Source organism: Myxocyprinus asiaticus, chromosome 19, assembly GCF_019703515.2.
Source record: "Myxocyprinus asiaticus isolate MX2 ecotype Aquarium Trade chromosome 19, UBuf_Myxa_2, whole genome shotgun sequence".
Classification (NCBI taxonomy): domain Eukaryota; kingdom Metazoa; phylum Chordata; class Actinopteri; order Cypriniformes; family Catostomidae; genus Myxocyprinus; species Myxocyprinus asiaticus.
The window spans coordinates 20437860-20461937 of record NC_059362.1 but is presented as its reverse complement, the minus strand read 5'-3'; the positions used below and the strand labels follow the sequence as shown (position 1 = coordinate 20461937).

General features: G+C 37.0%; 1 protein-coding gene across 1 annotated transcript in view; it reads left to right on the top strand.

Moving 5' to 3' along the window:
- The window catches only part of LOC127409783 (potassium voltage-gated channel subfamily H member 5-like), a 154516-nt gene that overhangs the window by 117480 nt on the left and 12958 nt on the right, over positions 1-24078 (top strand). The window contains exon 11 of the mRNA XM_051644603.1: positions 5552-5748. Coding sequence (XP_051500563.1) covers positions 5552-5748 — 197 coding nt within the window. The remainder of the gene's footprint in view (positions 1-5551; positions 5749-24078) is intronic.

The window sequence follows — 24078 nt, the reverse complement described above, 5'->3', positions numbered from 1 at the left end:
ATGGTGCATGACACTGCGAAGACTCCCCATGCGATCCACGCACAACTTACCACATGCCCCATTGAGAGCGAGAACCACTAATCACGACCACGAGGAGGTTACCCCATGTGACTCTACCCTCCCTAGCAACCAGGCCAATTTGGTTGCTTAAGAGACCTGGCTGGAGTCACTCAGCACACCCTGGATTCGAACTCGTGACTCAAGTGGTGGTAGTCAGTGGCAATACTCGCTGATCTACCCAGGCCCCCCGTATGATATCACTTATTTTTATTTATTTATTTATTCTCCCCTTTTTCTCCCCAATTTGGAATGCCCAATTCCCAATGCACTCTAAGTCCTTGTGGTGGCGTAGTGACTTGCCTCAATCTGTGTGGCGGAGGAAAAATCTCAGTTGCCTCCATGTCTGAGACCATCAATCCGTGCATCTTGTCACGTGGCTTGTTGAGCGCTTTACCATTCTGTCATTACATACATAGCATGTGTGGAGGCTTCAAGCTGTCTGCGGCATCCACGCACAACTCACCACACGCCCCACCGAGAGTGAACCACATTATAGCGACCACGAGGAGGTTACCCCATGTGACTCTACCCTCCCTAGCAACTGGGCCAATTTGGTTGCTTAGGAGACCTGGCTAGAGTCACTCAGCACGCCCTAGATTCGAACTCGCGACTCCAGGGTTGGTAGTCAGTGTCTTTACTCGCTGAGATACCCAGGCCCCTGATATCACTTATTAAGAGTTTCAACATGAAAGCATTGGCTTTTCAGACTGAATGCACTGTAAATTCGGCGACAGTAGGTCGAAAGTTCTGCTGCTGAAATCGGTCTGTGCTTATCAAAAGTAGCTGAAGCTAGAAGTGTTGTTGAACATACGCCACATGTGAACTCCAGTTTCTGGATTAAATTTTCACAGATTGGCGCCAAAAGTGAGTTTATTTGTTAATGATGTTATACAGTCAACAGGAATGTATATTTTATTAACCCTTACCCAAACCCCAACCCTAAACCTAGTTGTCAGTGTAGCCTCCAAATAGCGCTTACCATTGCCTATGTGAACACGATTACTTTCTGGTTCCCATGGGACCAGAACCCACGTCGAAAGGTTGCTCTGATGGGGATGGTGCTTTTCATGAAAAATGGGGTCGATTTCAGGGTACATGAACATTCTGAAACAACAAGTTGATTTCCTGTGTGATCATGTGGTGGCTTTTATAAAAGCAAGGTAAAACTAATCACACAAATCACAAAAGCACCCAGTTTTATGGCTAAACTCAAGTTAAGTAATGTATGCGCCACCAAACGGAATTGCAAAAATAATGCAATTGCAAAAATAATGACTTTTCAAACAGGTTACCCAAACACTCCCCCCATTTTCCACTGGCTAAAAAAACAGATAGACCCACCCCAAACTCAGTTGGTTGGGATGCTCAAATAAAGCAATGTTTTTAATATTTTGTAATGTTTTTAGTTTTGAAGGCGCCATAGATCCACAGTGTTACTCTCTGGGAAAATCAACCTATACATGCCTTACTTTTAGTTGTGTCTGCACATTAAACTGGGATAAGAGACTGCATTTTAACATCTAAAATACAAATTCTTATTATTTGTCTATGGTTGGGTCCTATGTAGCCTAGTTTTCTACTAATGTTAATATTTACTGGACAACATTGTAAAACAGGATCGGAGTTTTTTCAGTAAATTCAAGCAATCCCAATGCTACACAATTAGCCAGTGTGTACTGGCTTTAGTAATACTTCAGAGCTCTGCAGGTCTTTCCTGAGGGCACATAGCAGTCCCAAAATATTTCAAGGCATTGGATACCTGCAGATAAAAAAATAAATAAAATAAAAAAAACTTTTAAAGGACACCTACTAGTGCAGTGGAGCTTTAAAGATGGTTTTCACAAAGGAGCTTACACAGTGAACTCACTACTCTCATTCTCTGAGGTGACATAAAAGCCCACACTCCGCTCCCAGCACTATACTGTATGTGCTGTTTGTTACTCCATGCAGTCTCCTTATCATGCGTTAATGGAACAGTGGGGACCGATTCTCCGTTCATTGATTGTAGGGTCTTTTGTTTCACTGGGATGTGCACTGATAGTTCACAGTCACCAGTGCAGCCAGTGCTGTAACAATGTACACATTTCAGGAGAAATGGGTACAGTGTATTGTTAAGCACAAATGCACACCCCTCTTATCACAGAAGAGTTAGCCTAAGCTTGTAAATGTCTTATTGGAATTTGAGAAAACAACATATCCGTTTTCTCATTCCTGGAACTATTTGTACATCTGAATTTGTTAACAATTAAAATTGTTTTGTTTTTCAAATTTCTCTTTAACAAAGGGACATTTATTTCCTCAGTAAGTGCAAAGTTAAAGTTGAAGTGTGTAATTTTTATAATGTTAAAATACTTCCTACTAATGTGTAGTGACAACTATATGTAAGCTATTTTTAGGATGATTTCCCCCATAAGTGTAAACACTGTGGCTATGTGGAGCTATCAAAATGTTTTTCTGATTGTTTAAGCATCCCGACCAACCAGACATGATAACACTGGCTCAACCAATGGCATGAGTTTTGGGCACTACTATCTGTTTGAACAACCAATTGGAGATGGGGGGAGTGTTCACCTGTTTGAAAGCGATTTAGTTTTGTGATGCTAGTGGCACCTAAATTAAACACTTCAGCTTTAAGTCAGAGATAGGAACCAGTTGAAGCTCTGAACAATTAAAACAGGATAGCTATTAGAGTTGTGATGAACATGTGCACAAACAGGCATGTTAATTATGACCTCTCTGGAGTTTTTTCTGTCTTTGAATGGCCATTACCCTGTGATATTTTGAGTTCTGCTATAGTATGTGACATGACCTTCGCTGACACACTGTGTAACCACAGACAACACCACATTAGACCTTATGAGACACTGTAGAGAGGAACTTAAAGTCTCTTTTCTCTAATGAGGAATCAGATCAGATACTCTTTTGGTTTAATGATTATGAAATGAAATAAGACGCAAGCACAGTGAGTTAATTAGCCCCAAGGCGTTTACTTGAACCCACCACATTAAACCTGCTGGGCCACTAATGATGCCCCTCATCAAAGGCACTGAACACTGGGTACTTACACTTTGTACACATTCTATCATAAGTATGTGGTATAAGTTCTTACTATGCGATGCTTATAAGATCAAATTATTCTCCAAGTTAGATTCAGAGCAGACAAAAATCACCATGAATGTTTAAACAGTAAAAGACCATAGCTAGAACTATCAATTTCAGGGCTGTCATGCACCAATTTCTTTTTTTATTTTTTTAAGTGGCACCAGTGGCAATCATGACTCTCTTGGTGCTCTGCAGTAGGTGCGATAAGACATTACCAACTTAAAATTAAGTTGCAAGTGGTTATGTGTCTAAGATAGATAGCAATAAAATTTTAGTTAAGCAGGGACCCAAATTACATTTTCAAATGTTAAATACAGTGCCTATAGACAATCATCATACCCCTTTGGAATAGTCACTTTTTTTTTTTTTTTGTCTTACAGCCTGAAATCTAAACCCACTAAAAAAAAAAAAAACGTTTCCAGCTTTAACGAAAAAAAAAAAAAAAAAAAAAAAAAAAAAACAGTTCCCAAAATGTTTAAAAGATGAAAAACTAGAATAACAGGGTTTAAAAACTGATCATACCCCTGGATTTAATACTTCATAGAGCTACCTTTTGGATAAAAAAAAGTGTCTGCCAAATGCATAAATGTACCTTTTGCTTTAATGATCATCAGTCTGTTTTGATATGTCTCTACCTAGATTGGGGAATATTTCCCATTCTTCCTGTTTGGTTTTCTCCAAATATAATATAAGGCTTGGAGTTCAGTCCAAAAAGTTAAATTTTTGTCTCATCTGACCATAAAACCTTTTGGCACATGGCATCAGAGTCCTCCATGGTCAGATGAGACAAAAATGTAACTTTTTGGACTAAACTCCAAGCACTATTTGTGGAGAAAACCAAACACAACACACCACCCAGAACATACCATACATAGTTTGAAGCATGGTGGTGGCAACATTATGTTGTGGGGCAATTGGTCAGTAAGATCTTGAGGAAAATCTGTGGCCCTCTGCTCAACAACTAAAGATGGGCAGGTGGTTCACCTTTCAGCATGACAATGACCCTAAACACACCACCAAAAAATAATGCAATGGCTTAAGGATAGGAAGGTCATAGACTTTGAGTCGTCAAGTCAGAGCCCTGACCTAAATCCAATAAAAAAAAAAAAAACCTGTGGATTGACTTGAAGAGAGCAATACTTCGCCGCTCACCACACAATTTTACCAAACTCTTTTGAAAGGAAGAATGGGCAAATATTCCCCAATCTATGTGCATGAAGCTAGTAGAGATATACCGATGGCTGTCATTAAAGCAAAAGGTAGCTCTATGAGTATTAAATCCAAGGGTATAATCACTTTCAAACTCTGTTACTGTAGTTTATATATATATATATATATATATATATATATATATATATTATATATATATATATATATATATACACTACTGGTCAAAAGTTTTGAAACACGACTGAAATGTTTCTCATGATCTTAAAAATCTTTTGATCTGAAGACGTATGCTTAAATGTTTGAAATGAGTTTTGTAGACAAAAATATAATTGTGCCACCATATTAATTTATTTCATTATAAAACTAAAATGTAATAAAAATAAAAAAAGTTTTTGAAATTGATCACTTGGACCAAATAATAAAGAAAAGCAGCTAATAAGTGCCCAACATAGATGGGAACTCCTTCAATATTGTTTAAAAAGCATCCCAGGGTGATACCTCAAGAATTTGGTTGAGAAAATGTCAAGAGTACATGTCTGCAAATTCTAGGCAAAGGGTGACTACTTTGAAGATGCTAAAATATAACACAGTTTTGATTTATTTTGGATTTTGTTTAGTCACAACATAATTCCCATAGTTCCATTTATGTTATTCCATAGTTTTGATGACTTTACTATTATTCTAAAATGTGATTTATTTTATTTTTTATAAAGAATGAGTAAGTGTTTCAAAACTTTTGACCGGTAGTGTGTGTGTATATATATATATATATATATATATATATATATATATATATATATATATTCTTTTTTTTTTTTTTTATAACTATTTGGAAACTTTTTACATTTTTGAATGTTGTAAGGCAAAACAAATTTATGGCTTTTGATTTTAGGCTATAAGACAAACAAAAATTAACTATTCCAAATGTGTATGATGATTTTCTATAAGCACTGAAGTATTTTTTCTTTTAACAAACTTAGCAATTGCAGCTGAACTTGACAGACAGTGAACTTGACTTCACCATGCATTTTCTTTGTATGTACATTTTGATTACAACTCCTTTTGTGTTCTACTTGGGAAAAAAGTCTTAGATGATGATGACAGGATTTTCTGGGTAAGCAAATGATCTGTGGAAGGTACAACTTGATTGGACTGACCAAATTAAGGCCTTTGACTTTTAAATGTAATTTCTACCCATAATTCCTTTCACCTCTTCCAGGTAAAGGTGATGTTTTTGGTGACGTGTTCTGGAAGGAAACCACTCTGGCTCATGCCTGTGCTAACGTTAGAGCTCTGACATATTGTGATCTGCATGTGATCAGGAGAGAAGCCTTACTTAAAGTGCTGGAGTTCTACACAGCCTTTGCCAACTCCTTCTCCCGCAACCTCATCCTCACCTGTAACCTCCGCAAGCGGGTAAGCACCACATGCTCATAAATGTGAACTGACCCCATCACATTCTTATGCCAGCAGAACCTGTTGGTGTTTTTATATACAGTGTGGTCCAAAAGTCTGGCTAATTTGTGAAAATGCTCATAAATTAAATTTTACAATTTTACATCATAACTTCTTTTAATTGTTAAAATGGTTTAAATGGATAAAAAATTATAATAATTAAAAAAAAAAAAGAAACAAAATCTAGGTTTTCATTGTGGCCTCCAAATTCTGGACCTCAATGTATGGGTTTTTGTTGTATCATTCAGATTATTTGTCTTAGAGATTCAGACATATCCTGGTGCACTTTCACCTCACCTGAATGTGTGGCGTGCAACCCTGCTGTGTCCAGGCTGTATAGGTTCAGAGCTCTGTTGTGGCTTTCAGACCTGACCTCACATTCCTAAATACATAAATGATTAATTATGACAGACTGCCCGTGTAGAACACTGGGTCTCCTGGCTAAAGAAAAGACCTCAGCTTTGCAATTTATACACTGCCATTGAGATTTACATAATTGCTGTGTATTGTGTAAGACTATATTTAGATACAAAGATTTCCTCTGTTGCCACATGTAAACTACATCAATCAGCCACAACATTAAAACCACCTGCCTAATATAGTGTAGGTCCCCCTCGTGCCGCCAAAACACTATTCTTCTTCCCACAATTGTACAGAGCGGTTATCTGAGTTACCGTAGACTTTGTCAGTTCGAAATAGTCTGGCCATTCTCTGTTGACCTCTCTCATCAACAAGGCATTTCCGTCGACCTACACAATATTAGGCACTTGGTTTTAATGTTGTGGCTGATCAGTGTACAGTACTGTGCAAAAGTCTTAGGCACTTGTGAAAAATGTTGTATAGTGAAAATATTTTCAAAAGTAATGCCATAAATAGTTTTGATTGATCAATTAATGTCATACAAAGTGCAGTAAATATAAAATAAAAAGCTAAATTAATATTTTGTGTAACCACCCTTGTCATCAAAACAGCACCAATTCTCCTGGGTACACCTGGACACAGTTTTTTAAGGTTCTTGGCAGATAGGATGTTTCAAGCATCTTGGATAATTTGCCACATATCTTCAATGTGTTTAGGCTCAATTGCTTCTGTCTCTTCATGTAATCCCAGACTGACTCGATGTTCAGTGGGGGACACTGTGGGGGCCCATGCCATCTGCTGCAGGGCTCCCTGTTCTTCTATTCTATTCTATTCTATTCTATTCGCTAAAGAAATGTTTGGGAATCTAAAATATATATTTTTATTAACACATTAAAGCAGAAGATAAAAATAACCATCTAAAGACAAATGTTTTTGTGAAACATCTTATGTGCCAAATGCTTTTGCATAGTACTGTATATCATTGAGGAGCAATTAGCTAAAAAACGTGTGTTAATGTCAGCTTTATATAACAACTGAAAAAGATCCTTGCATTATCCTACCAAGTAAACAACAGGGTAAGGAAGAGTAAGCCATTCCTCATCACATCTTTGATAAATCTTTCGTAAAGCAGCTTGTATAGTTGGAATGCAGTGGACTGTACGAACACATACAGAAATCACTAAGCCACAATATTAATTTATTTCCTCTGGCCACAGTAAAAGGAGGATCTGCATAATGAGAGGATATTTTTCTAAGGGCACAAATTAATTGATGGAAAGGTTTATGGTTCGTCAAGGTCTCAGAGTAAGTTTGAGCTGGTGGTATTCATAAATTTAGCATATGGTTGATTTGTGTAGCTCATTAGTAGATGACATGTGCTTTTACTCAAAGCTTTTTGAAAACTTCTGTTGCGATTTTTTCTTTATACACTATATTGCAAAAAGTATGTGGACACCCAAACATGACACAACCATATGTGATTGTTGAGCATAACCAAACCTGTTAATTAGAAGGGGGTGTCTACATTCGTTTGCTCATGTAGTGCATATTTAACATACAGTACATAGACCTACTGTATTTAGATATCAATAATTCTCACAGGTCGATTATTATTTGAATATGCTATCACGAAGATTATCGCTGGGAAGTAAATTTTATACTGACCAAGTTGAGGAAATAGAGAAAACAGTGTGAAGTGTTGTTAGGGAAGAGTGTTGATTTTCTTTGCCAGAGAAATGACAGAGGCTGCCAACTCACCCCACTGTGCTCAGTCAACTGGGTAACACTGCTGATGGGCTGCCTTCCCCCACCCACCCACTCCCCAGCAGAGCACACTTTGAATAAAGCATGAGTTGAATCAGCAGGAATACAATTCACACACACACACACACACACACACACACACACACACACATGTTGGTGCAGCTATCATTATGAGGACTCTCCATAGACATAATGATTTTTATACTGTACAAGCTATAGATTCTATCCCCTACCCCTACCCCTACCCCTAAACCTAACCCTCACAAAAAACATTCTGCATTTTTACATTTTCAATAAAACATCGTTTAGTATGTTTTTTAAGTGATTTGAATAATGGGGACACTAGAAATGTCCTCATAAACCACATTTATAGCATAATACCCTTGTAATGACCAGTTTGTAACCTAAAAAAATGTCCTCGTAAACCACCCAAACCTGCCCAAACACACACACACACACACACACACACACACACACACACACACACATACTGTACGAACTATAGATTCTATCCCCTAACCCTAACCCTACCCTTAAACCTAACCCTCACAAAAAACTTTCTGCATTATTACATTTTCAATAAAACATTGTTTAGTATGTTTTTTAACACACACACACACACACACACACACACACTTATCATGCATAATGAAGAAGTGTGGCCACCTACTAATAATATAAACAGTTATTGTCATCTCATCTTTATCCTGAGACACCCTACACTCACATGAACAACAAAAGCAATGGACACACACTCATATTTTTATTTTTACTGTCCTCTATGTATTACACTCTACAGACATAAAACCCTCCTATCTGTTTTCACAAGGAGTGTAACAATTTAATTGTTTTCTCAATGCATTGATTGAAATCAATGTTGATTGTTTTAAATTAGTAATATATGTATATAATCAGTGTTGGGTATAATCCAGTTACAAAGTAATCAGTTTTTTGTAATCTAAAAAAGTAGTGTAATGCTTTACATTTTAAATTCTTGTAACCAGATTAAAGTTATTGACATTTTAGTTAATTTAATTAGTTTTAAGTACATTATAGAGTTATGCCTATTTCTAATATATTATTTATGTAGAATACATGAATTATGGCCCCGTAACGAGTCATTGTAAAGGAGAAATGTGTGGTGCTGAGTGTATGACTTGTGTGTAACAATGAACAAGAAAGAAATATAGACATTATTTTGAATTTATTGAGCAGAAAAGTGTTTTCTAAAGTAACTTACAAGTAAAGTAATTAGAAATGTGATAACTTTTTCAGAGAAGTAATTATTAAAGTAATCTGATTTTATTTTTAGAGAAATATTTGTAGTGGATTACTATTTTTAAGTAACTTACCCAACACTGTGTATATATATATATATTTTTTTTTTTGCATTATTAGATTATATATATATATATATATATATATATATATATATATATATATATATATATATATATATATATATATATATATATAGTATAACCATGATTACCACCAGATCTTAGGGTCTCCAAAATCTCAATGTAACCGCTGTGTATGCACATACAGTACCACACTCTGTACACACATTGTTTGTATTACACTTTTTGTTACATTCCAAGAGCCTATTTGAAATTCCTATCAACTTACTTTAGTTCCAATAAACAGTCTAAAGAACTATGTCATTATTTTTCTTGCCTACAATACATTAGATTTGTTTGCATTTTATAAAGTTACTGGATCTAATCATTGTTCACTTTCCCCAACTCAGTTGAATCATTCTGAATTTGCACTTTGAATTCACTTTGAATTTAAATGATTCATTGTCAACTCAAAGATTCACACCCCTAGTTTTCACAGCTGTCATTCAAAAGTCCCCTGGTTTGCCTTTTGCCCACTTCTCCATATCTGAACGTCTTATCAGAATCAGAATCAGAATGAGCTTTATTGCCAAATATGCTTATACATACAAGGAATTTTTCTTGGTGATAGAAGCACCCAGTACACAAACAATACAGCAATAAGACAGAGATAATAATAATAATAATAATAATAATAATAATAATAATAAAAGGCCAATAGAAATTATATGTATATATAGAAATACACAATAAAAAAAATAAATAAAAAAAAACAATAAAAAATAAAAAACAATATATATATATATATATATATATATATATATATATATATATATATATATGTCTGTACAAATACAAATTGTAAGGAAAAAGCTCAGTGAAAGGCCTATAAATATCTCTGAAAGGAGAAGTTTGGCCACTAGAGTGTGAGTGATTTTTTTTCACGGGCTCTAGGTCCACTCATGGATTAGCTCACTCTGTCCCTGTGTGGTGTGCTTTGCTCGTAAAGGACTGTTGCTGTGAACTCTTTTTTTAATCAAGAACTCTTTTTTAAAGTAACCAATGTAATTTGTGTAAACTGTAGTGGTCAGAGTAGATCACATCAAGCTTTGCTGAACGGATAACCTTTGATGGTTAGATATCGACAGATGGCGTCTTTTGATATTTAGTTAACCAGTAAAAACATTCTCTTTTCTGGCCTCAGTGTGTCTATCTGTGTTTGCTCTCTGATTCCATGTGTTCAATAGATGATCCCTTCTCACCTTTAAGAATTGAAACCAGTCTAAAATGTACACTTCACCCGCTAGGCCTTTTGTCTATGCTACACGGTCCACATTATAGCTTATTCTAGCCAAGAACTTCTCGCTTAGTCAGAAAGAGACCGTCTGACAGACATGTTAAAGCAACCAACCACAGTTTGTTTCGGGGGGTGTCGTTTGGGGGTGTGTAAAAAAAATCTGTATAGTATGGCAATCTTGTACAGAAAACACTTTTCTTTTTTAAATCTCAGAAAATGTATATATAATCTGTGATCAGAATTTCGGACCAGCCAAAAGGATAGATTATGTCACAGACACAACTCAAAAACAAAGCAAAATATACAATTGACTGCACTCAAAAAACCTTATAAATGTAGTTGGTTATGAAATGCAGGCGTTGAAATGTAACGCCTTAAAAGTTGTGCGTGATACATTTGCAATTTGGATACTTCTACATAATAAGTGTTCTACAAAAAGTGTTTATGAACTGATAATCTGCCATTATACTTGTGATTTGTGTGAAAGTGTATAAAAACTAATTATTGTTGTAGTGCCTCTAGTGTTTATTTCATCTGGAAACTGCTGTGATACATACTAGGGGTGGGCGATATGACCAAAATTCTATATCACAGTATGAGTAATTTTATATCACGGTAATGGTATATATTACTAAATATTCATTATTATTTTTTCTCAGGAAAATCAACAAAAAAGGGTTTATTTATTAAATAACAATGTGATGGAGTGGGCGATATAAGCAAAAAATTATATAGCGATATTCTGTATTCCACTACAGTTACAATTTAAATAATTGGTAATTAGAATAAAGTTACATTCAAAAAGTATTTTGATTACTGAAGAGATTACTTTGCATTTTTTTGTCATTTGTTCATTTAATATTTAGTCCTTTCAGATGGAAAATATTTATACATATAAATGATGCGATTCAAAGTGCATTTGAACAGCGGTGAAACACTTTCTTATGATGTGTTACATTCATACGAGCAGACAGAGAAGTAAGATTGAAGTAAGTTTGGAGAACTTAGAAATAGAAATAAACCTTGTGTATATTGTCAACTTTACGCTAAGCTAAAATGCTATTTCTAGCCATTTTACATGCACATTACCAGACACGATCATATTTTTTTTATCAAGAAAATTCACGTTAGATCATAATTTCTTTTTTCTAGTAAGACCTTTGATATTAGGGCAAAAATCGTATTCTTGATAATAATTTTTGTATTGTTTTTCTGTAAAAATATCTAAAAATCCTTAAAACAAGATCAATTTGATTTATCTTGTTTTAGAAACAACACTGCATAAGATATTTAGGTTATTCAGAGAATGTATTTTTAACATGTGTATTTTGTCTTACTGTACTGGCAGAGTTTTTATAGTCAAAACAAGTGAAAAAATCTACCAGAGCTGAAGAAGTAATCCAAAGTATTTAGAATACGTTACTGACCTTGAGGAATCTAATGGAATACGTTACAAATTACATTTTACAGCATATATTCTGTAATCTGTAGTGGAATACATTTCAAAAGTAACCCTCCCAACACATTTTCATGGAATGTGATTTAAAAACCTCTGAAAAAAATTATGAAATTTCCTTTTTGATTTAAAACAATATTCAAAGTAGCTTAACCTGTCATGTCCTAAGCAATGCAAAAACTTCAATAAATCAATAAATATCAAATATCAATAAATGAATAATTATTAAACATAATATTTGATCTATTTTATTTACTCTGCATCATTTTTCAGTCCAAGACTGTCATTTTTCCTCACCCACTGGGTTCACAACTGTTTGTCTTTGACTGGTGATTAGTGTCAGATTGGACTCTTTTTTTACCTGAGCTGATTCATCTCAGCAGCAAACGCAAAGAGGAAGCAGAATCCTCCACAACTGCCATGCTCCCCTTCTAACAAGATTTACAAGGCCTTAAGAAGGCTGCAAACCCCTGCCAATGAGGTGGGCGAAGCAACTTTATCATCCCCTCCATAACCAGCAATGAGGACAGGCAGAAATTCTCTCTCAGCAACAAGGGAAAGATTCATAGAGAAATCATAAGCACACAGAGTATCCACACAGATAATAAGCCATGCTTAAAAGAACAGCTCATTTGTTTTATTGATTGATTGGTGTTGCTATGTGTACTGTATCTTCTACCCTGTAAGACCATATTTGTTTCTATCCATTTAAAGCTGATGGGTGTCATTTCTGCGACACTAGTGTCACAAAATGGATTTGTGTTTTCAAACTAATTTAATTTGATTGACAGACCGCTTAAGCAAACAGTGCTTAGTAGCGCTAATATTGCTACACTATAAAAAGTGTTAACCTGCAATTGTTACCTTAAAGAGCTATTTCTAGATGATCTAACAATTAAAATTTGTTTTGGTGGTGTAACCTAATGTACTCAAGTTGATTCAGTGATGTTAAATAATATATGTTTAAGTTAATTTGAGTTCATTCTCAGTTCATTTATATTTAGAAGCACTTTCTTTAGGTTAATATTTTTTCAGTATAGTACAGGACTACAGTGTGTACACTTTCTGGGGAAATCAACTTATGAATGACCGCCTCCACAACAACACATCAACTCCTACTTTACCTTTAATCACTACCGTAGCCCACCCTGTAGTGGTGAGCATTGAGATTCAAGTAGAGAGAGCAGGTCAGTCAAGAGCAGAGAGCCAATCATAACAGTGGGTGTTTACTGTCAAGTCTGAAAGGAGAATCAGCACCAAAACCAAGCGTTTCTGACAGAGGGTCAGAATGAGAGTGGAAAATTATCATGTTTTACAAATATACAGGGGCAGGTTTACGATTTCTGAGGCCCCAAGCAACCAACCAAGCCGGGGCCCCATTTGGAAAATTTTGCTTAAAAAAATTACATAAAATGTATTTTAAATCATAATTTTAAATTCATCCTATCAGCCATTGTAGCCAAGTATATTCAAAATGTTTAATGAAATAAAAATCTAGTTAAAGATAATTAATGCATGTTTTCCAGTTTTTCCACAATACAGTAAAAAAAAAAAAAAAAAAAAAGCAATATTTACCTACATATATTTTTACAAAACAATGTTTTTTATTTTTATTTTTTGTGAACAGGGTGTGAAAAACCTACTAATTCCAACATTTTGGAATTCAGTTATTTATTAATATTATAACCCAACAATTATTTATTGAGGTCCAGTTTGTCATTATAAAATGATACAGTATTATTATTACTTTGAGGATTTGTTGTATACAATAGTAATATATTCCTGTCTTATTTACTTTACTTTCACCTGGAGCTTATATTCTGACACTGAGGCTGTATTTTTTGTAAGCATTGTAGGCAACATACGTAACTGTAACAATAAACATACAAGGCATGGAAGCACCTCAGCACACTAGAGCAGAAGGGGGAAAAAAACCATTGACATTTATCAAGCGCTGAAACTTTGCTTGTTGCAGAACAATCTGGAATAATGTTTTTTTTATTTTTTTTTTTTTTAGATTTTTCCCCCTTTTCACCCAATTTTTCACCAAAACAATGGAAAAACAGAGCAGACGCAGGCAAAAACACGTTCGTGTCAACGGCCCCTAACTCATCCGTTCGCGCGTATCTGTGAGTGAGAGCGTGTGTGCGAAACAAGTTCGGACGGCCTATATATTTTTTCATAAATTACAAACCCGAACCCTACATAAAAAACTCACCTGTCACGACCCTGGTGGCTTCTAACATGAACCGCTCTAAAAGCGCTGACAACAGCGTTTTCGCGCGTGTACCCAGAACAAAATGTTTTGCGGAGCTTTTCTACCGGGGCGGGGGCCCCCCCAACGTCCGGGGCCCCACACAATTGCGTGGTTTGTGTGGTGGATAAAACCGCTACTGCAAATATATGACTGTTTTAAAAAAAACATTACTTATATTACAAGTGAACCTCAAGGAACATATTAAAATAATTAAAAAGGTATGTCATGGCTTTAACATCGATTAAATTGCATACATCAGCTTTAACTTGTCATAATTTCTGTCATTTCTAATCTATTTTCTTTATCAGTAATTAAATTAAAAGTGGTTGAAAAAGTGCAATGAACATTGTTTTTGCAGGTTTAACTTTGGCACCACTTTGATTTTACTTAGAAATGTAAGGCAGCAAACTTAAATTTAGCTTAGTTAAGTTAAACTTATGATTTCAATACAAGTGGCTTGATTTTTTTACAGTGGTTTTTGGATATTTTTTATGAGCAGTATAATTTCTTATCTACAGAACAGCTCTAAGCACTTAAAAAAGTGTATGTGTGCATGCATAGGCATGTAAAAAATTGAGACATAATATTCATGTAATAGCTAATTTTTTTAGATGTTTGAGAGACATGATGTTCACATCTGTGGACATGAAGAAAAGTGGTCAGTGGTATCCCCAAGGAGGTAAAACACTGTGATAAGATTGAGTTCATGGGCAGTGGAGGAGTCAGGAGACAACGAAACAGGTCAGTCTTTATTATCAAATAAAACAAAAGTCTGCTTTTCAGCTTAAATCAAAAACACTTTTTCTCTGGTAACAGACACATAGACTCTGATCTGTCTCTCTCTCCTCTGCCGCTCTGGCGAGCCTTATCAGGTCTCCCTCTGCCTTCACTATAATGAGAGATAGGTGTTAGAGTAATTACAGCCCAGGTGACGAGCCTTACCACTTTCCCTCTCCCGCAGACAGACACATGACCAAGCCCCCCCATGCCACATACCCCCACCGCTGACTCAGGCCGGGGACACATCTGGCCTGCCTACTCCCCCCCCATTTCTGGAGAGAAAGTCAGCCACAACCATCTGCGCCCCCGGTCTGTGGATCACCTCGAACTTAAAGGGCTGAAGAGCCAGATACCAACGGGTGATCCACGCGTTAGTATCCTTCATACAGTGGAGCCACTGCAGAAGAGCGTGATCGGAACAGAGGGTGAAGGCCCGCCCCAGCAGATAGTAGCAGAGGGTAAGAACAGCCCGCTTAATCGCAAGACACTCCTTCTTGGTGGTACTGTACTTTATCTCCCTGAAGGAGAGCTTGCGACTAATAAACAGTACTGGCCGTTCCTCCCCTCCCACCTCCTGCGAAAGCACTGCCCCCAGCCCCCTGTCAGATGCATCCGTCTGCAGAATAAAGGAGAGAGAGAAGTCAGGTGCATATAACAGCAGCCCCCCACAAAGTGCGGGCTTTACCTTAAGGAAAGCCTGTCAGCATGACTCGGAATCGGTAGCCCCCTTTTTAGTAAGGTCAGTCAGCGGGCTGGTGACATCAGAATAACTAGGCACAAACCTCCTGTAGTAGCCTTCCAGCCACAAAAACTGCCTCACCTCTTTTTGGTCTTGAGTGTCGGGCAAACTGCAATCACTGCGGTTTTATTAACCTTGGACGCACCTGCCCGTGACCCAAGTGGAACCCCAGATACCTAACATCCACCCGCCTAATTGCACACTTCTTCGGATTGGCCGTGAGTCCCGCCTGCTGCAGCGCTCTCAGAACAGAACTCAGATGTTGCATATGTCGCCACCAGTCATTAATATAAATTATAATATTGTCCATAAGGCGCTGAAACTTGGCCGGGGCTCTGAACAAACCGAATGGAAGCATCACGAATTGGTGTAATCCGAACAGTGTGGAAAAAGCAGTTTTTTTCTTGGGATATTGAAGTTAAAGGGATCTGCCAATTACCCTTTGTTAAGTCCAGCGTCAAGTAAAATTGAGCCGTGCCCAACCAATCGAGTAACTCATTAATTTGCAGCATTGGATAAGCGTCAAATTTGGACACCGCATTCACTTTCCGGTAGTCAACACAGAACCAGACCGAGCCGTCGCTCTTCGGTACCAGAACTACCGGGCTGGCCCAATCGCTGTGTGACTCTTGCATTGTGCCCATTTCAAGCATTGCCTCTAATTCTTCCTGAAATTTTTTTTCTTGTGTTCAGGAAGATGATAGGGGAGGCTACGAACCACCACCCCCAGGGTGGTCTCGATATGGTGCTCTATGTGGTTCGTGCGACCGGGAAGGGGTGAAAACACGTCTGCGAATTCTGCTTGCAACCAGGCAATGCCTGTAAGCTGCGAAAGTGAGAAGTGGTCTCCACAAGGGACCGGTGTGAATGAATTTGGTTTGGGAGATACCACCGGCCCGAGCTCCGCCCTCTCCGGAACTACCGTCGCCAAGGCTACAGGCACCGCCTCCCTCCATGATTTGAGGAGGTTGACGTGGTAGATTTGACATGCCCCTCCCCTATCCGTTCGCCTAACCTCATAATCGAGATCTCCAACCCATTGTGTGACCTCAAAGGGTCCTTGCCACTTGGCGAGTAATTTGGAGCTCGAAGTGGGCAGCAATACAAGCACTTTATCTTCCTGTGCGAATTCCCGTAGTCGAGTGACCCTGTTGTACAGTCGCCGTTGACGTTCTTGCGCTTGGAGCAAGTTCTCCTGTGTTACCTGCCCCAAAGTGTGGAGTTTTGCTCTAAGGTCAAGAATGTATTGAATTTGTTTTTTACTATTCAAAGGTCCTTCCTCCCAAGCTTCCCGTATGACGTCGAGCATGCTGCGTGGCCGACGCCCATACAGTAGCTCAAATGGGGAAAACCCTCTGGAGGCTTGCGGGACCTCTCGTACTGCCACTTATCACAATTTATAGCTTCTTTGTGTACAAACTTACGAATCATGTTTTTCAAGGTCTTATTAAATCGTTTGACCAACCCATTGGTTTGCGGGTGATAAACACTGGTGCGAAACGATTTAATGCCTAATAATTCAAACAGTTCACGTAGTGTACGTGACATGAATGTTGTGCCTTGGTCAGTGAGGATTTCCTTTGGAATCCCCTCTCGGGAGATCATTTTGAAGAGTGCCTCTGCAATACTATGTGCTGAGATGTTGTGAAGAGGCACTGCTTCCGGATATTGCGTTGCATAATCTATCAGAACTAATACAAAGCGATGGCCACATGCAGTCCACTCTAATGGTCTGACAAGGTCCGTGCCAATTCTCTCGAAGGGGACCTCGATCAATGGCAGAGGGCGCAATGGCACTTTTGGGGTGGCCGGCAGATTTGCAAATGTTATCTGGTCACATGCATTTTTGACCACATTCGTATGTGGTTTTTGTGATCCGATCACAAAATGGTTAAGACCCTGTTTAGACCTGTACTTAGCACTGATCACATGTGATCAGATTACCCGAAATGCATCTTAATACCAGGCAGAAACCTGGTCTTGCCACCTGGATCATAGACAGGTCAAACCTACATGATATATGAAACTTGACATGAATAAAAAAAAAATTAAGTTTGTTTCTCTTTGAAAATTAACCATAAAAGTGAATTTTGAACAAAACAAAAAGCACTGTGTACTAACCAGGTGCGATGCAACAGGCTTCCAGTGACAAGCGATTTTTCTATCCACACTGAATGCAAAACTGTAGCATTATGTTTGCAGAATCACAACCAATGACTTATTTCATTTGATTTTCATTAAATCTGTGCTGTTACAGAAATATCCTTTTGGACAATGCAGCTTCCGTTTAAGCTGGCAGCTAGGTCTGTAGGTGGAGACTTAAATTGATTAAATCCAGCTTTTAGGCTCATAGAGCAAAGGCCAAGATAGGTATTGATCCCCATACAGAGACTCTTACTTAAAGGCTTGCAAAATGGCATCAGATCTCTGTAGTCTTTGAATACATGACAGGCAGAATTATAGGAGAGTGAGTAATGCCTGCATGCAGATAAATGGATGTGATCATCAGAATAGGGACTATTAATTTGTAGTAGTAGGCAGCAATTTGCTGATTGGCTGCCTGTTGATTGGAAAGTGCTGAGCTGGGTGTTCCCGGGTTGGTGATGCCTCAGCATTGGGATGGGGAAATGGACGCCGTCTCTTGCAGCTCTTCGCCATCCTGCTATACTTAAAGTAGCAAAGCATAGGAGTGTGGGAGTGGAGGGGTCTAAGGGAATAGCAAAGGAAGGATAAATGCCTGCCAGGTCCCATTAATCTACAGTGTTGGATTTTGCAGTGTTGGACAAATGAGTGCACTTTTGTTTCAGTTCCCCATGTCTTATGCCCCTACACCTGTTCTGCATTGCAGAAAACTATCGAAATCTTTCAAAACTCAGGAGCACATTTTCTCAACTTTTCGAATCTCCCACAATGATTATCGCTAAGTTGTTCTACAAAACATAACCGCAATAATAATAAAAACAATAAAAAAATAATTACCCTTGTGGGTCACCGTTTCCACAATTTATTTGCCCCCTTATTCCTTTACAGCAACGGCTCATTTTCAACTGATATAAATTTATAGAATTTGTTTTTGTTTTTCTTCGAGCTGAGGTGCTTAGGCCTGCTCTTGGAGATCCACCCTTCTTTGAAATGTATTTCCAGCCTTGCTCTATTAGCTGCCTATCATTTTCAAGTGAACCCAAAGATCTTGGCTGTGTCAGAAACCGAAGGCCAGTCAGCAATGACTTAATAGACAAAATTTTGGAATGAAGGTACCTCTTGAGGAAATTGGTCTCAGACACCGTAATGTTGTGTCTAATGAAATAGAACAAATTCAGGTAAGCTTTAGTGATAACTAATATTTAATGACTACAATACTTACTACCCTGTAGAAAGTGAGTCATAAAAGAAATAAAAAATTTTATCTTTATAAATTAATTTACTCCCTTAGATACTATATGTGTTCTTTCCACCAACTGTCGAATGGCACGCACAAGTTTGTGGGATATCTTTGGCAGCGAAGCATCTATGCTTCCTTCAAAAACTGACTAGTTGAAAGCATCTTAGTAGACAGGATTTTACATTTACATTGGATTTGAATGTGCCTTAAAACCTTCACTTTATACTGCCTACAAAGGCAAATATTTCAGGTTTCAGTTGTTTTTGACTGAGCTGGAACAAAACTCTGTAGGAAGGTAGATCTCCATTAGCAAATATACAGACTTACACAAACACAAGAACAACCTTGTATATCCTCTCTCAAGCATCTTGGTCATAAGATTTGGTCTCAAATTTTCACATTTGGTAGATCTTTCTTTTCCAAACTTTCTTGCATAATCAGGACCTTTGGGATATTGAAGCTCCAAGCAGCAAGTGAATATGGCAAGTTCCATATTCTTGGATGCTCTACCTGATGGATGTTGTTTATGATATTATTGGCAGTGATGGTGTAATTTCACCAAATGGATGGTAATAAATACGGTTCACCATGTTAATATCATCTACATGATTGCTCCCCTTTAATCATACAAGTAATTTTATGTTTTTCTTTTTGCGAATTGACAGTGTTGTGTGTATAATTTTTCAGAAGATGGTAGATGTCTCAGTTTCCCCAAAGATTCTATTTCATGGGTAAATTATGTTCTCACCTCGCTTTGATATGCCTCATGATGACTCCTCTCCTTTTCTAGACTATAACCTGTAAATGCTGGAATTACCTCACGTCCCCATTTAAAATCATTTCCGTCCGAATAGGCCTTATGAGTAGAATTCACACTGGATCAGTAAAAGAAGCTGTTTTAACTACTCGATGATCATCGATGAAGTAAAATATACACTCACTGAGCACTTTATAAGAAACACTATGGTCCTAATAAAGTGCCCGACGTGGTATTCTGCTGTTGTAGCCCATCTGCCTCAAGGTTTGACGTGTTATGCATTTTGAGATGCTGTTCTGCTCTCTACAATTGTACAGAGCGGTTATCTGAATTAGCTTAGGCTTTCTGTCAGCTCAAACCAGTCTGGCTATTCTCCATTTACCTCTCTCATCAACAAGGCTTTTCTGTCCGCAGAACTGCCGCTCACTGGATGTTTTTTGTTTTTGGCACCATTCTGAGAAATCTGTAGAGACTGTTGTATGTGAAAATCCCAGGAGATCAGCAGTTACAGAAATAGTTAAACCAGCCCGTCTGGCACCAACAATCATGCCAATTTTTCCCCATTTTGATGGTTGATGTGAACATTCACTGAAGCTCCTGACCCATATCTGAATGATTTTATGCACTGAACTGCTGCCACACGATTGGCTGATTAGATAATCACATGAATAAGTAGATGTAATAAATAAAATGGTTCCTTTTTATTAGTTTCCTAATAAAAGTTCTCAGTGAGAGTATGCAGTATATATTTGTAATTTGTCTTGTTTACATTCTGAATTCATGATGCTAATGAGCTAACAAACTATATGCTGCCATAATATACATTGTAATTTATGATGACACTGATAAAAGCAAAGGGTGTATAAAAGGTTGTTAATGGGCCTAATTTGAGTCCAGGTGAAGTGATTTGTTTAGATTTTTTTTTAATATGATAAAATCTTGACAGGTCCCAACTAATTTTGCATCAAGAATAGCCTCACTTCAATTTCTATTTTCCATTTGCCAAAACTGCTACTCTTAAAAAGTCTCAGATCATCCCTACAGTGTAAGGTTCATTAAAATGCTCACTTAGTTCCTTCACACACATGCAATGCTACACTGTAAAAAGTGGTAACCTGGAATTGTTACTCTTAGGAGATATTTCTACCTGATCTGACTATTAAAATGAGTTTTGTTGGTATAACCTAATGTATTCAGGTTGATTTATAAAAATATATTAAAAGCAAAGGGTGTATAAAAGAGTGTTAATTGGCAGAATACAAAGAAAAGAATGATGATATGCATACCGTACTATGGTTAGATGTGTGAATGGCTTTCGGTTGCAGATGGCACATGAGTGAATAGGCACTTAAGAGTATTTAAGTAGATTTATTCAAACTGTAGACTAATTAAACAAAATAAATTGCATGACATGGTCACGGAAAATGTCTCTTAGTGAACAATCGTATAGATGTAGGTATGTTTGCACCATCTCGCTAATAATTCTGTACGCCGACTGATCGTAACTGACTGAACGGGAAGTAGCTGTCAGCCTCAAAGTAGGTGGAGCTCCAGGTAACTCCTACCGGTGATGTGGACCAATGAAAATGTTTAGCTGACGGTAAGAAGTTTTCCTAAAAGTTTGCCCAGACGAGCTGCTACAACCCACCTAAACAAACTCAAAAACACTGTAATTTTGGCCAGATTTGGCTCTAAATGACATCACACCCGTTCATTCTTCGATTTCATTGGAAGTATGCAGAGATCTTAAGTGACCTTTTTCTGTTTTTTGGTGTATCCACATTTCAGAATCAGAATCAGAATCAGAATCAGAATGAGCTTTATTGCCAAGTATGCTTACACATACAAGGAATTTGTCTTGGTGACAGGAGCTTCCTGTACACAACAATACAAAAACAGCAACAAGACTTTTAAAAAATAATTAAAATTGAATAAAAAATAGATAAATATTGAAAATAAAAAAGTATATATAGAATACACAATAGACATTATATATACACTATTGGTCAAAAGTTTTGAAACACTTGACTGAAATGTTTCTCATGATCTTAAAAATCTTTTGATCTGAAGGCGTATGCTTAAATGTTTGAAATTAGTTTTGTAGACAAAAATATAATTGTGCCACCATATTAATTTATTTCATTTTAAAAAAATAAAAAAAAGTTTTTGAAATTGATGACTTGGACCAAATAATAAAGAAAAGCAGCCAATAAGTGCCCAACATAGATGGGAACTCCTTCAATACTGTTTAAAAAGCATCCCAGGGTGATACCTCAAGAAGTTGGTTGAGAAAATGTCAAGAGTACATGTCTGCAAATTCTAGGCAAAGGTGACTACTTTGAAGATGCTAAAATATAACACAGTTTTTATTTATTTTGGATTTTGTTTAATCACAACATAATTCCCATAGTTCCATTTATGTTATTCCATAGCTTTGATGACTTTACTATTATTCTAAAATGTGAAAAGAAATTATAATAAAGAATAAGTGTTTCAAAACTTTTGACCATTAGTGTATGTATACATACATATATACACACACACATACATACACACATACGTATATATATATATATATATATATATATATATATACATACATATACACATATATACACATACATATATATGAATATATATACATACATATACATACATGCACACACAAATACACAAACGTAGTGCAAATCTAAATACAAATCTGTTATATACAGTGCAAGGGAATGTAATGGCAGAAGATGTAGGATGTGTTGGATAATATAAAAAGACTAAGCTGTGTATTGCACATTAATTATTGCTCAAAGGGGCAGATTTAACTGTTCATGAGATGGATAGCCTGGGGGAAAAAACTGTTCCTGTGCCTGACGGTTCTGGTGCTCAGAGCTCTGAAGCGTCAGCCAGAAGGCAACAGTTCAAAAAGGTAGTGGGCAGGGTGAGTGGGGTCCATAGTGATATTTCCAGTTTTTTTCCTCACTTTGGAAGTGTATAGTTATTTAAGGGATGGCAGGGGGCAACCAATAATCCTCTCAGCAGTCCGAACTGTCCTATGTAGTCTTCTGATATCCTATTTCGTAGCTGAACCAAACCAAGAGGGTTTTGGTATACAATAGTAATGTTTCAGAGGAAATTTACTAAAGATTGATTAAATAAAAGCCATGTTGAGTGAGTAACCGTACAGTATAGCAGTTGAGCGTCGCTCTGAGGATAACTACAGCACAATTGTGATCACAAAAACTACAGTAGCTATTTGTTGCTCTTCCTTCCCATCCCTCATTCAACCAGGGCTTTAATCCATTAGCCTTAGCTGGGATCCTTTCTCTGCTAGGATTATCACCAGTCCACACATTTCTACTGAAATAAAGTGAACAGATTTTTATTTAGCTTTGGATATGTTTTTTTAATACTGTTTCTGTCAAATAAAAACTACACCAGCTGTATGAAAGTGACTGTAATAGTTTCAACAGCTGCTGTTGCTAAATTTGAGCGGGGCTAATGTGAGTAATTTGAATAATTTCAGAGCAGGCAAAGAAAAGAGTTGATTATCGTTTAATACAAAATTAGCTCTGCACCTGTACAGGTATACTGTATACTGTAATATAACATTTTCAAATCATTTCACAGTGTAAACCAGAAAGCAAAGGGGATTTTTATTGTTTTTTACTTCTTTAGAGAAACAAAGTGTCAGCAGTCATGCTGTGCATTTGACTTTTTTTTTTTTAAATAAATTGTTAGTTATTTCTCAGTATAGAATGTTATGTACCAAGCCACTGTGGGTTAATTCAGCTGTATTTGAAATAAGAATTTCTCTTACACACACACACACACACACACACACACACACACACACACACACACACACACACACACACATGTTGGTGCGGCAATCCTTATAAGGACTCTCCATAGACAAAATGATTTTTATACTGTACGAACTATAGATTCTATCCCCTAACCCTACCCCTACCCCTAAACCTAACCCTCGCAAAAAATGTTCTGCATTTTTACATTTTCAAAAAAACATAGTTTAGTATGTTTTTTTAAGCGATTTAAATTATGGGGACACTAGAAATGTCCCCATAAACCACATTTATAGCATAATACCCTTGTAATTACCAGTTTGTAACCTAAAAACAAGTCCTTGTAAACCACTTAAACCTGC